The 15514-nt window shown below is 39.6% G+C and overlaps 1 protein-coding gene and 2 long non-coding RNA genes across 8 annotated transcripts in view; 2 read left to right on the plus strand and 1 right to left on the minus strand.

Annotated features, from left to right (window-relative positions):
• The window catches only part of SNX10 (sorting nexin 10), an 85948-nt gene extending 80457 nt beyond the window's left edge, over nucleotides 1-5491 (plus strand). For all 5 annotated transcript variants that reach the window (XM_003935146.4, XM_074379633.1, XM_074379634.1 and 2 more), the window contains 2 exons: nucleotides 2135-2347; nucleotides 2803-5491. In XM_003935146.4, the coding sequence (XP_003935195.1) occupies nucleotides 2135-2347; nucleotides 2803-2884 (295 nt within the window). In that variant the 3' untranslated portion in view covers nucleotides 2885-5491. The remainder of the gene's footprint in view (nucleotides 1-2134; nucleotides 2348-2802) is intronic.
• Nucleotides 1685-6468, minus strand: LOC120365362 (uncharacterized). Its single transcript, XR_012512187.1, has 2 exons — nucleotides 6360-6468; nucleotides 1685-2880 (listed from the first exon to the last, which is right to left on the minus strand). It is a non-coding gene; the product is annotated as an uncharacterized LOC120365362 (long non-coding RNA).
• Nucleotides 6469-6628: 160 nt separating this feature from the next.
• Nucleotides 6629-15514, plus strand: part of LOC120365330 (uncharacterized) — a 127802-nt gene continuing 118916 nt past the window's right edge. Inside the window, exons 1-2 of one of the 2 annotated variants that reach the window (XR_012512184.1) lie at nucleotides 6629-6779; nucleotides 11762-11805. This is a non-coding gene — a long non-coding RNA (uncharacterized LOC120365330). The remainder of the gene's footprint in view (nucleotides 6780-11761; nucleotides 11806-15514) is intronic. The other variant, XR_012512183.1, reaches the window with a different exon arrangement.

The following is a 15514-nucleotide window of genomic DNA, read 5'->3' on the forward strand; positions in this document are numbered from 1 at the left end:
TCATCTGTGTGTCCTCCAGATGGCAGTATTGAGCAGAAAAGAAAACTTGGAAATAATGAGTCTAATGTACAGTAAAATTGGAAATTGAATTATAGCTCAAGAAAAAGGACAGTAGCCTTGAGGTCCCGATAAACCTGGACTCTGATCACTTTTGTTTGCTGTACCCATGTGTTAAGTTACTAGCAAGTTAATAACAGTACGTGAGCGGTTCAAGGCTCAGTAGAATTGCTTCAGACATGAAATAAAGCTAAAATGAATTTGTGTCCAATATCATTGGCATTAGTGCTCATTACTTTTGTGGTGTAATGCCTCAAACCATCTAAAATCAATTTTAAAGATTACCCATAATTTTATAAAGAAAATAAAACACATTTCCAATAGAAACAAAGCAATGAGTACAATCCTAGGAACAGTTCCTTGTACTTAGGGCAGGCAGGAAACCGCTGACAGCAGCCACAGGAAACACTCCTCAGACTTCACAGACTTCATGATCCATGCTCATATTAATGGCTGTTGCTCTATAACTCTTCTCTTAATCTGAAGTATTTAAAACAAGAATGGTAAACATTTGTAAATGTAGAAAATAAATCTCAAAGAGTACTAAAAGGGATTTACTACTTAGCTACTTCTACTTGGTAAATTCATCATTATCATGTGACATGGTCATCTTCTGGGAGAACCCAGGGCTGAGGACACAGAAGGAAAAGGAAGGATTTAGCTGCTTTGCTTGAGGTTTTGCCTTTTAAAAAGCACAAAAGTTTTCCTTTTCCTTTTAATAGACCAGTAAAGAATATTTTCTCAAACTGTAAACCTGCTAAAGCAAAGGGACAGCTAGGTTTTTAATACTTTAATACTCTGCATTTTTAGGTATTTTTGCCTTCTTTAAGAAATAATTGTTTTATTTTGTAGAAAAGGACTTGGTGTTCTAATGACCTTAAGATTTTCACTAAATCGATATTAATGGCCAAAAGAGATTTACTTACTACTTATTTAAACAAGCAGAATGTAAGGTAAGGTTCATTTGGTCTGAAATACATGATCTATTTTTCATAGATCATTATATTGGAAAAATCTTTTGTTGGTCAAAATTATACTTGGGTTTTACTGTTGTTAGTTTTGTCCCTTATATCTGGTCTTAGTGTCTCTTCTTAGGTAATTATTGAACTGTTAGTAGAGACTAAATTATCATATGTCAACATCTTTGCTAAAAAGATAAACCAGTTTTTATTTAAATATAAAGGTGTACTTTGATTTGATTTCATATTCTAAGATGTGAATTTCAGAGAAAACAAATTCACCGATGATATGAATTTGAGCATCTATAGATTTTAAATTAAAAACTACAGGATAGTTTTTAATTTTCCGTGTAGTTCTGATGCCCTAGTTGAAATCTGTTCTGTCTTTGTAAACTTTGATCTTGAATGTGGGAAGAGCAGTATGTACTAATTACTAAATTATCATATTTTAATTATGTATATGGTAAAGTTGGCTGGGATCAATTTTATTTGGTTGCTCATTTTGACAACACAGAGATTCAGTGCCACCAAAGATTTTGGAGAAATTTCTAGTCAACCTTAAGTATTAAAAAAAAGGCATCTCTCTCTTGAGCTGTTGTAAACATGCACTTAAATATATAACTATACTTGTAAAGTTTTAAAATATAAACTATGCTGAGAAGTGTATCAACCTCTTCATATAATTTTTAATAGCAGTTGAAAGTTTTGATGTTTCATGACAGCCTATCCCATAAAGATCACTGAATTGACATGCTGTTGGCAGTAAATTTTTTTTAAAGTAGAATAAATTTCTATGACTATATAAGCAAAATACTTCCATAATTAATCCACATGGTCATAACAGATGGTTAAATTGAAGAAATGTCCTTGAAGTTATTCTTTTAACAGATGTTCTTAACTATTAGCTGCATTTTTTCACCCACCTAAATTTCCAAATAATTGAATAAAAGTTAACATATGCTTTCCTCCCCTTAATGGGCAGAGCCCATAATTGATGCAAAGTTTACCACAGTAGAGAAATTAACTTCAGTGCTACCTTTCTAATGATTTTTCTTTCTTCTGCCCTATCATTGACCATCCTGTTCACCAATTATTCTTCCTTTTTTTTTTATATATAGAGTCCTACAGAATGCACTTTTGCTTTCAGATAGCAGCCTTCACCTCTTCTTACAGAGCCATCTGAATTCAGAAGACATTGAGGCGTGTGTTTCGGGGCAGACTAAATACTCTGTGGAAGAAGCAATTCACAAGTTTGCCTTGATGAACAGACGTTTCCCTGAAGAAGATGAAGAAGGAAAAAAAGAAAATGATATAGATTATGATTCAGAAAGGTATTTCCTTGCATTTTGATTTAATGTATATGTATTTATATAATACATAGTACACATATGCATGTGTATAGATATATGTACACACTTCCCTTTTTTGTTGATGTAATACTAAGATAATGAAAAAATTAATTGACTGAGATTTTATTGAGCTGTGACAGCTCATCATAGTAGTCTTCACATACACCTCCACACTGAATTAATGAATGCAGTAGAAATTCAATTATTTGCATTCTGATTATGTGACTTTCATTTAGTCAGACTTGAATTATTCGCGTTTAAATTATCTAGCTAAAAAAATACCCAACTGCACTCCAAATGGCTAATTAAAAGTCCAAATTTCCTGTCTCTCTTTGTGACTGGAGATAATTAAAGTTCTCCTCTGTTACTCAGGCTTTGAGTGTGTTGTGAAAACCAATTTCCTCTTTTTATTATTTTCCCCCTCTCTTCTTTTCCAGTTCATCCTCTGGGCTTGGACACAGTAGTGATGACAGCAGTTCACATGGATGTAAAGTAAATACAGCTCCACAGGAATCCTGAAAAATAATTCTAATGTTACTATCTTAGGAACAGCAAATTATGTCCAGTCATAGAGAAGATAGCTTCGTAACAATATATTCTTACCTAAAGCTCACTGTCATGATGTTAGGTATTTAAATTCTTAAAGATGTTGGGTTGTTTATTAATGGTATTTTTATGTTGTCTTATTTTAGGTAAGCTTCTGTGTAAAGCTAAAAATCCTGTGAATGTAATACTATCCTTTATAGGCAGACATTATTGGTAAACAAGATCTTGCTCTCAAATGAAATGACTTACATGTTAAAAAAAAACCTAGTTAGCTTTATTGAATTTAAAAAGATAGGCAAATAAGTAGCATTTAAAATCAAGATACAGCATTTCGTCTTGTATCAATGGGGCAGTGTTACCGTAAACACGGCTGTGTATGTTATTAACCACTATGAAGAGTAACAGCATAGACGAGACTGCCTCTCTCAGACATGTGGCTGATATTTTGTGGATACCTCCCATGCACTGGCAAAACACTATGCTTTTGGGTATTTGACTGAATTATTTTAAGAGTATTTAACCTTTCCAGTATTCTGTTTCATGCTTAGATGGAAATGTATCTTATGAGTAGAGACATATTAAAATAATGTTTACATCTTAGAAAAAAACATAGATAGTGCTAGTAATATTACTTATAATTGCAATATACAGATTCAGAAAGACATTTTCATTGTCCAAAATCAGCTTCACCAAATGGTTTCTGGAGACAAATCGTTTGTTTTCATTATCACATAATTAGAACTACAGGTTAATGATTTATTTTCTGACTAAATGTGCAATTTCTTATCACTAGATAACTTTCAGTATCAGTGGTGGTTACTTATTACTTAAATCAGAGGAAGGATCTTATAAAAATTAATTTTACCAATAAATATTCCCATAATTTAGAAAAGGATGTCAACTTGCTAATTTCAGGAATATGCATTAAAAAAGTCCTTTCTTTTAAAGCATCCACTTGAAGACTAGTATAATTTTATAAAATGTCTTTTTTTTTTTTTTCCTAAGGTATCTTAGATAAACTGTTTTGAACTTCAGATTTCAGATAAGGCAGAATTTTTGTGAGATAATTACCCAAGTTTCTTCCATGTCGAATGGTACAAAATATTTCTGTGAAACTAACAAAAAGATATTTTCAGATAAGTAGGACAACTTGTTGCTTTAATTAAATGTAACCCAGCCTAACTGGAGAGTGGCCAGAGCTGCTACAAAAAGCAACCTTCTCATTTTCACTAGGAATTTAAAAGTTATTGTATTATTAAAAAGTCTTTACAATGCTTGTTTCAAAGAACCAGCAGAAAAAAAAGCTAACAAAACTAAAAACTAACATTAAAAAAATTAAATTCAGAATAAGAATGATTTCTTTAATTTGTCCTTTTTTCTTTGGTCTAAAACATTATTAAATTTTGGTAAATATTTTGATTTAATGTGTCTTAGATCTTCATGATTTTAATACAGGAAAAGAAAATATTTAGCAATTTCTTATCATGCTAGTATGTAGAGTTTGTACCATCCAGGCATTTAAGAGCGATCCTTATCCTTTCAGCAATATGTATTTGAGTTGACATTTGTTTTACAGCTGTTTTGAAAAACACATACTGTGCCACCAATTGTCATATTATTTTTAGATAATGTATCATAGCCATCAAAGTTAATATTAAGTAATGCCTAATATTTGGTAGGTAAATGTCATGAGTTCATCATTTTTACATTAAACGTGAAAAAAATTCAACTTTGCTGGATCACTTATTTTATACAAGAGAATATATTCTACCTTAGATCAAAACTCCGTGTTTTTGAATTTTTTGATGATGAAATTTGGTAAAACATGGTTTGATAGTCACTATAGTTGTACATATTTGAGGCTTTTAGCCTTGGTTCAGTTGTTTTGGTGTCCACACACTGGCTTCTGAAAACTGATTTTTTGCAGCTGAGAGATTTAGAATGAACTTCAGTTTCCAGTGGTTTTCTTGGTTCATCTCTTATTTTTCTCTGGCATATTTTTATAAAGTTTTCTTTAGGAAAAAGAAAATAATTGCTTTTGGTAATTAACCTGAATAGAATAGATGTTTAACACTATTTTTAATGTGACTCAAATGTAAAGAATTGTAATCCTGGATTCTTTATTATTACAATACAGCAAAATGGCATTTTCCCTGGCTAATTCTGAAAGGGTAAACTATTCACCTATAAAGCCAATTTATGTGTTTTGTTGTAGAACCAGATTTATATATAACCCAAAGGTGTCAACAGTGAAAATCAACAACCTGTTACTTAGGCTTCTTATAAAGTCTCACTTGAAAGAAAGTTACTTAATTCTAGTTAAAATTTCAAGTTTTGAAAATTACTAGGGAAAAACAAGTATTTATTTTTAAGCAGATATTATCCCTTAAGATATTAAGTATCTTACTAGTTTTTCAAACCTAGTCCACATTTTATTGAATAATTAAATACAAACAACTGATATGCAGTATAAAGTAAAAGAACAAATTTTCTTTTATGACAATTAAGAAGTTAAACAAATTCATTTAGCCTGGCCACAATCACTGTTATATCCAACAGTAAACTGGATGTTGTTTTGAATTTGGTTTGTATTTTTTGGGTGCCTTAAAGATTCCTTGTTATTGAGCGACTGTGGTACAAATAAGGCGTTCAGTATTTGAACTGTAAAAGAAGACCCTTTTTCATTAGAGGCTTCTTAACATTTAAAAAACAAAAATAACAAAACTTACTCTGTTTCTAAATAGTTTCCCCCTTAATATTAAAATTATTAGCTGGTATCCTGTGAATACAACGCAACATCTTTTCAATGAAGGAAACAATTTATTTCAATACAATCTGTGTTTTTGTTTGGAATACAGACCTTTTCTTAGTTGATTATATATAAGTACATTTTCAAATACAAAATACTATCTGAAATTAGTCACTGCAATTTGACATTCAAAGCATAGAATTTTCTTTGCAAATAAACGTCATAAGAAATTAATAATTTTAATAGAGTGGAGTTCAAAAATTTCAGAAGGATGTAAATAAGCAACAATTTCTTTAACATTTGCTGTATATACAAAGGACTTTGGTTCTATTCTTTGCCATATGCATCTGACAAACCAGTCACCATTGTCCCTTTTAGCAGACACAATTGCGCTTCAGTCTTACTGGAAACTTCTCTAGATCATGAGCAGTGCATTGGACACTAATTTTTTAGCTGCGCAAACTCTGATAGTTAATGACCCTTTCTCTTTCTCCAAAATTCCAAAGACTTCTTTTCAAAAGATACAGAGGGAGAGGGAGAGAGAGGGAGGGAGGGAGGGAGGGAGGGGGAGAGAGAGAGAGAGAGAGAGAGAGAGAGAGAGAGAGAGAGAGAACACCCATTTAAGCTACAGTTTCCTCCTGAATTTAAACTCTGGTCTAAAGACACTATGCAAATGCCTTATGCTAAAGAGGAAAATACCCTTTCTCCCCCGACGAGAAGTGTAGATTCATCCAAAAAGCCCACACCGCTTGTCTTTGCTGCTAGAGGCACAGCACAGGCATAACTTGTGGTTGTGTTTTTGCTTGTTTCTTACCTCTGGGCCTTCTTTATAGCTTTGCCCCCCACCCCACCGGCGGTGGCGCTCCGGCAGCTGCACCCTCGGCCGCCTGTTGGCTGCAGCGCCTCCGCGGCCCGCGCGCATCCCCCGCGCCGCGTCCCGCACACGCGCGCTCCCGCCGCCTCCCGCCCGGGCCGCTCTGCCGGCGGCGGCGACTGGGCGGCAGGTAGCGAGCCAGCCGGCCTCGGTCCGGTAACCCATGGCAACTGCTCTGGTAACCCATGGCAACTGCGCGGCGGAAAGAAAAAAAAAAAAAGCCCTGGTGGAGGGGGCGGCGGGCGGTGAGTGAGAACAACGACCGCAAAGAGACAGCGATTTACCGCGCGGCCTGCGGCTCCCGGCAGCACCTGCTGCAGACCGGCCTGCGAGGCCCCTTCCCGCGCTACCGTGACGACTCTGGCTGCTGGGGAAAAGAGCAATAAGCAGCGCTCGTGCAGAGGGGCTCCGGGTGGTGCGCTTGGTGTGGGAGGCTGCTGTGAACGCCGAGGACCCTGCGGACCTCCGCGTGTCCCGGCTTTCAGGGCCCCGCGGGGCCAGAGAGCGCGCGTGGATTGGGCCCTTCCGACCAGGGGCTGAGCGAGGGGCGGCCGCGCGGGGCCGGGGCCGGGCCTGGACTCCAGGCTTTGTTCTGTAGACGCTCGCACCCGGCCCGAGGAGGGGCGACAACGTGCTGCCCTGGCCCGGTGGTGCCCAGCTCCCGAGGGTCCCCGCGAGCGGATGCGGTGGGGCCGGGCAAACTCTCCACGCCCTAAATTTTGTCATCTGCACACTCACCGCACACATTAGTTAACCCCTTTCCCTTGTAGGCCCCCAAGAGTCTAAAACCTGCCCAGCGGGCGTGCGGCCGCGTTAACCTGCCCCTCCCGTCTGGAGAGGGAGGGGACAGTCGCGCCTGGTGGTGGGACTGGGCTGCTGGGGAGGAAGTGCGTGGCTCCAGGTCTAGAAACGAGCCTGGGTCAGGGTGCTCTGTGTGTGTGTGTACGCGCGCGCGTGTGTGTGTAGGGGCTGCAAGCGGGGAGATAGAAGTTTGACATCCGCTTTAGGCTGAGATATCTTAGGAGGGACTGTGTTCTAGTCCCCGGAGAAAGCCGGTAACACATCAGGTGCCAGGCTGCCAGAGGACAGGAGGGGGCGCTGCCGGGCCAGTGCGGAGGCTGTAGCCGCCGTCTGCAGAACGCGCCCTTGGTTGAGTCCGGCGAGCTTCCCGCGTAGTGGAGTGGTGTTAGGGCTCCCAAGTAGAAAGAACCTGCTCCCTACGTAGGTGTCGGTTGTACTTAGGAGCATCATTTGTTCGCTCGTGTATTCGCAGAACCCCTGTCCCGCAATAAGATGGTTCAGGAAATACAACTGGAACCGTTTCCAGTGCATAAAAGTCCACAGAGAAATGTAGTGAGGCGAGAGACCACGCTAGGAATCTTGAACATCCCGGTTGAATTCTAACTAGCTGTGATTCCAAGCATATTGTGATGTTTTAAAAAGGAAAAGATTTGGCCTGGTTGATTTTGAGGTCCTCAATTAATCCACTCTTTGTAGGTGTGTTACAGGGACAAATCCCAATAGCAAAGCAATCCGAATATCTTTTTTGTTTTGTTTTGTTTTGTTTTTGAAGGCAAAGGCCTGTGCAAACACAATATGCACATACTTCCGAAAGGTGCTTAGATCAACAGTGTTTAGGATATTCCATAGTTTTACTGGTAGACAAGGGAAGCTGGCTATGTAGAGAATCCTATTTTAATCCTTTCATAAAGACAAGAATCTTAGATCTTAGGGAAACTTGGCTTATTTTCACAAATATGCACGTTCTGGGTTCCACTGCTTACAGAGGACCCAGCACCCACCCAGTGCTAACTCTTAGAGGTAAAACACAGGCTGGCCTGCCCTGGGATCCAGGCAGTACAATCCCAGCAGTCTGCATAGCGGTTTACTGGGAGCCCTGTGCTTTCGTTCAATTTTTTTTTTTTTTTTTTTAACAAAAGCAATTACAGAAAAGTGCAAATTTAACGTGTGACATTTAACATTTTGCCGTGGCAGGCAGCCTCCACTTAAATGGGGCCTTTCTGCGGAACAACAGGAGCCAAAAGGCCTGGTGTCATGGAGTAATGTAAGACACAATCTGGGCTGCAAACGCACAATGAATCGGGAAGGATTTATGTAATTAATTGACCAGTCTTAACCTGTTATCGTGATGTAAGGAATTTGGAACTCATTAATTTGGGCTCTGACAGATTTCATATTAGAGCTGGCAAATATGGATTGAGCCTCTTATTCTTGTAGCAGCTGGAATTTCCATGACAGTGAGGCTTAGTGAAGAAGACCTATTGCTGGAGTCAAACTGCCTCTTGCTAATCAGTAGCCCTGCTCTGCATTAAAGGGATAATGAAAAAAAAAAAAAAAAAAGAAAAAGCATATTACCTAGGTGAAGGAATGGAAGGGGCTTGTGTTCACTCTGCTGGTATGTGGTTTGAGCTCAAGCATTTGTAGCTGAGCAAAACATTAATTGCAATCATAGAGTTAGGTGATTTCTCAACACCATGAGAGAAGAGAAGGTAGAATGGTGTCAGGGTCAGGTTTGGTGTTATCCAGGTTAAAGAGGGATTAAAAGACAGAGCCTCTGCATTTCCTCTGTGTGCACATAGAGACTGTATGAAGAAGGAGATAGAAGTCTTACAAGGGGCAAATGGAAGTTTTTTTGGTAATGTCATATCCACAAACGAGCAGTTCTGAGCCATGAAGAAGAGACTGCCTTTCTCAGGAGCCAATTTCTGATTCCTGGTGGGAGTTCCCTAGCAGACCTGGTGAAACCCAGAACTCACATAATGAGCATTTAGATGATAATTTAATCTGTGTCCTCTTCAAACTGTATGATATTTACTGAATCAAGCATTTGGAAATGTCCAGTTTCTTCTTTGAGATTGTAAATAAACTCAGTAAAAGTTTAACTTTCATTTTTTTTCCACCCTTGACAATCAGAAAATTGCTAAGCTCATAAAAGGTCCCAGAGATTAAACAAAATGTTTTTTTTTTCCATCCTTCACAATAGTTTTCCCTTATTGCTGCACTATGTGATAAGGTTAATATAACAGCTGCCATAAGGATCATTAATACAGGGAGATAAGCAAAGTTGCATGCTAGAAACATTTGCAGGGTATCATTTGCCTTCTTCTGCTGAAGAAGAAGCTTTAGGTAACAAATACAGATCACAGGCACTGAATATTTAACTTCTTAGGAATTCCAGTCGATCTTTCCTAATCTGTTATTATTCATAAATACTCTTTAAACTTGGGTACTGACTGCTCTCAAAATGTGTTCTTTAAAAAATTTTGTATGCTACCTACCTTTTAAAGTTTACAGTCAAACATAATTTACTTTTTAATATGGCAAATAGTTATAACCCCTTCAGAAACAAAGATTTCCATGCTTCTCTCTTCCTTCTTTTCTTTTTCGAAAATTGTTTCAATTTCAACCAAATTTTAAAGGATTTTCCTTTTAGTTAGTGATAATGGGATTTGATCTATCAATGAAGTGCTCAGTTTTAAGATTTGTTTTTGATTATATTGTTAACAAGTGATTTTTTTTAGTTTTGGCTCCATTTAAATGAATGCATAAAGATAAATGCTAGAAATTTGCATCCATATATTAATATTATCCCTCACACTGAGAGCAAAAAGGGAGCTAGTAGTTCTTATTGGTATTATTTCAGTGACAAGGCAATGAGAGTAAACAACTGATACCAGCAAGGCTTGGATAACTAGTATAAACCATGACAAGGGCGATTAATAGTGTGTATAAACACACTTCAAGTTTGTATACATGATCTCAGCTCTCACCTAGCGATTTCTTTGTATTTTTTTAAAGGGTGATTTGTAAGTTGGCAATTGCAAGGCCATCAACTCATGTGCTGTGTGTACTGTTTATATATCAGAGGTATGCAATAGACATACTGAAGTGTGATTTACTGGAGAGAGTATTGATTTAGAAGGATGTTTGTGAATCAGGTTCTGGCTCTGCAGCTGGCACATACCGAAAGGCAGCTCCCAGACTCTCTGGACCTCAATTTCCTCATCAGTACAATAAAAAGACTGGAGACAGAACATTGTAAAGGTGTTCCCTATAGTGCTGTTCTGAGGAACGCTAGTAAGTCTGCTAAAAAGAAACAGGGGCAGGTAGGATGGAGGTTTCCACAGCCAGTTACATTTTGGACATGTTGGGCTAAACAAAGTTTTAACAATTTTTCTGTAGGATTTCTGAGTGCCTTTCATATGGTAATATTTACAGTTAGGCCAGCTCAGTGGCTCGAACCTGTAATCCTAGCACTCTGGGAAGCCAAGGCAAGCTGATCACTGGAGCCTAGGAGTTTGAGACCAGCCTGGTCAAGGTGGGCAAAACCCGGTGTCTACAAAAAATACAAAAATTAGCTGGGTGTGGTGGCTCATGCCTATGGCCCCAGCTACTTGGGGGACTGAGGTGGGAGGCTCACCAGAGCCTGGGAGGTTGAGGCTGCAGTGAGCCGTGATCGTGCCACTGCATTCCATCCTGGGCAACAGAGCAAGACCCTCAAGAAAAAAACAATTCACATGAATCTCAGAGAGAGAGAGAGAGAGAGAGAGAGAGAGAGAGAAACAGAGCAAGAGAGAGAGAGAGAGAGAGAGAGAGAGAGAAACAGAGCAAGAGAGAGAGAGAGAAACAGAGCAAGAGAGAGAGAGAGAGAGAAAGAGAGAGAGAAAGTATGTGGCTGAACAGTGATTCCTTGACTCTGTAGTACTTTGGCTTTCTACTGAAAACGATTAAGGGGTTCTTGCATTCACCCTAGCTGTTCATCAGGCCAGCATGCAAGGAACATGTGGATATCATGAAATGAGAAAGATTCCCCTTCAGAGAACAGGTTCTACAGAGAGGCAGGGAGTATGGTACTAAGTTTTTTTATTTACTTATTTATTTATTTTTGAGACAGGGTCTTGCTCTGTTGCCCAGGCTGGAGTGCAGTGGCACAATCATGGTTCACTGCAGCCTCAATCTCCCAGTCTCAAGCCATCCTCCCACCTCAGCCTCCCGAGTAGCTAGGGCTACAGGTGCATACCACCACACATGGCTATTTTTTTTGTATTTTTGGTAGAGACAGGGTTATGCTATGTTGCTGAGGCTGGTCTCAAACTCCTGGACTCAGGCGATCGTGCTGGGATTACAGGCGAGAGCCACCTTGCCTGGCCTCTAAAACTTTTTAAAAGCCTCTGTTTCTTTTTTTCTCTTTTCTCACTCCCACCAGATGCTCCTTGACTTATGATGGAGCTGTGTTCCAATAAACCTATGGTAAGTAGAAAATATTGTAAATCAAAAATGAAGTCAGTGTATCTAATCTACTGAACATCATAGCTTAGCCTACCTTACACATACATACTCAGAACACTTACTTTAGCCTGCAGTTGGGCAAAAACATCTAACATGAAGTCTATTTTATAATCTAGTGTTGAATACCTCATGTAATTTTTCAAATACGATATTGAAAGTGAGAAGCAGCATGGTTGTATGTGAACCTGAAGTACCTTTTCTACTGAATGTATATTGCTATCATGTCATTGTAAGTCAAAAAGTCGTAAGTCAAACCACCCTAAGTTGGGGACCATACAGTCATGCATTGTTTAACAATGGGTACATGTTCTGAGAAATGTGTTGTTAGGCAATTTTGTTGTGGGAACATCACAGAGTGTACTTACACAAACCTAGATGGTGCAGCCTACTACACACTCTGGCTCCAGCCTAGTGCTTCTAGGCTACAAACCTGTACAGCATGTTACTGTACTGAACACTATAGGCACTTGTAACACAGTGGTGAATATAAGTGGTCTAAACATAGAAAAGGTACAGTTAAAATACTGTATAAGGCCGGGCATGGTGGCTTGCACCTGTAATCCCAGCACTTGGGGAGGCTGAGGTGGCCACGAAGTCAGGAGTTAGAGACCAGCCTGGCAAATATGGTGAAACCCTGTCTCTACTAAAAATATAAAAACTTATCTGGGTGTGGTGGTGCATGCCTGTAATCCCAGCTACTCGGGAGGCTGAGGCAGGAGAATCACTTGAACTCGGGAGGCAGAGATTGCAGTGAGCTGAGATCATGCCACTGCACTCCAGCCTGGGTGACAAAGTGAGACTTCATCTCAAAAAAAAAAAAAACCTGTATAAAAGATAAAAAATGGTACACATTTTTTATCTACAGGTGCCCTGTAGAGGGCACCTCCATGACACTCATAAGGCAACAGTTGCACCTGTGGTCTGTTTGTTGATTGCAATGTTACTATCACATAACAACATGTCTATCTCTATCCCATTCCTCTTCAGCTTTTTTTCAAACTCCCAAAAACTTTAGCCTCCTTCTGAATTTCCAGACCCAGCCCATTCTAGCTCTTGTCTTTCTCCCCCTTTTCTTTAACCCTCCAGATCTATTCCTCGCTATTCTCCCAGTAGCTCTCAGAGTGAATCTGAAATGGCAGTCCCTGGTCTTCTCGTCCCCTCCCCACTCTAATTCCAACCTTTGCAGCCGGAGCTTAGGAACTAGTCTGACAAAGATGGAATTCTCCTGAGAAGTCTGGGTGGAGGGCATGGGGGCAGAGGGAGGTGGAGGTAGCGGGAGGGAAGGTAGGGTAGTGGAGGAGGGGAAAGAGAGTGGAGGACGGGCACATGGCTGTCACAGTGGTGATCAGAGACAAGCCTGCAGTCTAACCCTGTAAAAGGTTTTCCTGAAACTCCTAATTTTGTTTAGTAGTAACAAACACCAGCTTGCATCCATTTTTGTTTTCCTCTTTGTCGGTCTACCTACCAAGTTTATCCCCTGACCTTCAGGGGACCTCACCCCAAAGCCACTGTGTGAAAACCCACCTTATTTCTAAGGGCCACCGAGGAAAGTGTCTATGACCTTCTTTGGCAATCCATGACAAGGATTATTCACTATTTTTAGAAAATGATTTGGTCTACGTGCCTCTTGCTCCCATTAAGCCCAGTGTATGGCCAGATCACAGGCCTCAGGGTAAATGTGTAAGGAGGCCTTGTGTGAGGCCACCAGGGAGGGAGGAGGCACTGCTGTCCTCTGAGCACATTGAAGTGCAAAACTCTTAAAACGCTGTGTGGAAATGTGCCGCATTTGGAGAGGGGAAGACAAAACGTGTCTGTGGGTTGGAGACGACTTGCAGGGTTTACAACACAACTATATTTTATATATTTTTTTTGAAAAGAAGTTTAACCTTTTATTTTCTAGTTGAAATGTTCTCAACATTAGTATAGCATCCTAAGTCTTGCTATAATTTATGGTTCTTTTCTGAATCAAAGGTTTGTACATAGCTATGTTAAATGATGACCTCCAAACTCAAATGTGAAATTTGTGGAAAGGTTTTGACAGTGAGTTGTATTGTGAGCAGTTTAATTTAAGTTGTCTTAGTGGAGTCTAGCTATTTTTATAGTTGGTGATTCAGCCTGACCTCAAAACAACAAAAATGTCACCATAGTAAACATTTATTGAGCTCTCACACTGTGCTGACCTATAAGAGAGCCAGTCAGCCCTCTTTCTAACCAGGATAAAGGAAAGGAGAGAACACAACTGGAGAAAGCACCTTTTTAATTTTTTTTTTTTTTTCAGACAGGGCCTCACTCTGTCACCCAGGAGTGCAGTGGTACAGTCTTGGCTCATTGCAGCCTCAACCTCCTGGGCTCAAGCAATTGTCCCATTTTAGCCTCCCGAGTACCTGGGACTACAGGTGCGTGTCACCATGCTCAGCTAATTTTATCTGTTGTAGAGATGGGAGTCTTGCTGTGTTTCTCCCAGGGTGGTCTCAGACTCCTGGGCTCAAGCATCCTCCCACCTCAGCCTCTCAAAGTGTTGGGATTACAGGTATGAGCAATCATGCCTGGCATAACTTATTTTCAATACAAATTTTTAAACATACACAAATGTAGGGATAATGCAGTATAAGACATGCCCATGTGCCTATCACTGAGCTTAAACAGCTACCTTCATATGTAGAACTTGTATCATTTATATCCCCCAAATATGCTTTGCTGCATTTATATCCCCCCACTGCTTTGCTGCATTATTTAAAATCAAATCTTAGACATCTTTAAGAAGATGATCTGGAAGTCGTGTGCATCATCACATCACTTGGTGAGAACTCAGTTACATGGTCACACCAGACACAAGCAAGGCTGGAACACGTCTCTAGTTGGGCAGCCGTGTACCCAGGAAGAAGGAGAGAATGCCATACTTGGGATTACAGAATTTGAGGAGGTATCCTTGAAAAAGGCCATAGAGGTTGAAATTACGTGGTTCAGAGGAAGACCAAGGTCATTTCTACACTGTAGTGAAATCTGACTGATGCCCAGTGCATAATGATACCTTGTGAGGGCTGCAGGGCAAGTCTTGCAAACCTTATGCACTCGAATTTTCAGCAAACGCAGCATTTGCTGAACAAAAACAGAATAGCAAAGTGGCTTAGAGAGGCACCACTGCTCTGGCTCTTTTTCCCACCTGTGTAAACTTAGCTGAGTTAAAGATTTAGAGGAGAGAAAGTCAATATATGTCTAAATTATGAAGATGGTGTATTTGCTTCTGCTGTTGGAAACTTATATCTTTTAAGGTGTTATAAAATGTATGTGTATTTTAGATTTTATGTATTTCCATGTAATAGGAAGAAAATAAGACACCACAGAACTTAAAATATACAAAAGAAGAAATAGTTTACACTAGTGTAATGAATCAATTCATGTTAAAAACATTTATTTACAGTAGGGGGTGGGGAGTTGCGGAGAGATAGCATGGGGAGAAACGCCAGATATAGGTGAAGGGGAGGAAGGCAGCAAATCACACTGCCATGTGTGTAACTATGCAACAATCTTGCATGTTCTTCACATGTACCCCAAAACCTAAAATGCAATAAAAAAAACCATTTATTTAGCACGTGATATATTCAGAAGATTGAGCTGGGTCCTCCAACAGATAGGTGATAACAAGCCTTCAGCCCTTGTTCTTGGAAGC

This window comes from Saimiri boliviensis, chromosome 10 (genome assembly GCF_048565385.1).
Source record: "Saimiri boliviensis isolate mSaiBol1 chromosome 10, mSaiBol1.pri, whole genome shotgun sequence".
In the NCBI taxonomy this organism is placed as follows: domain Eukaryota; kingdom Metazoa; phylum Chordata; class Mammalia; order Primates; family Cebidae; genus Saimiri; species Saimiri boliviensis.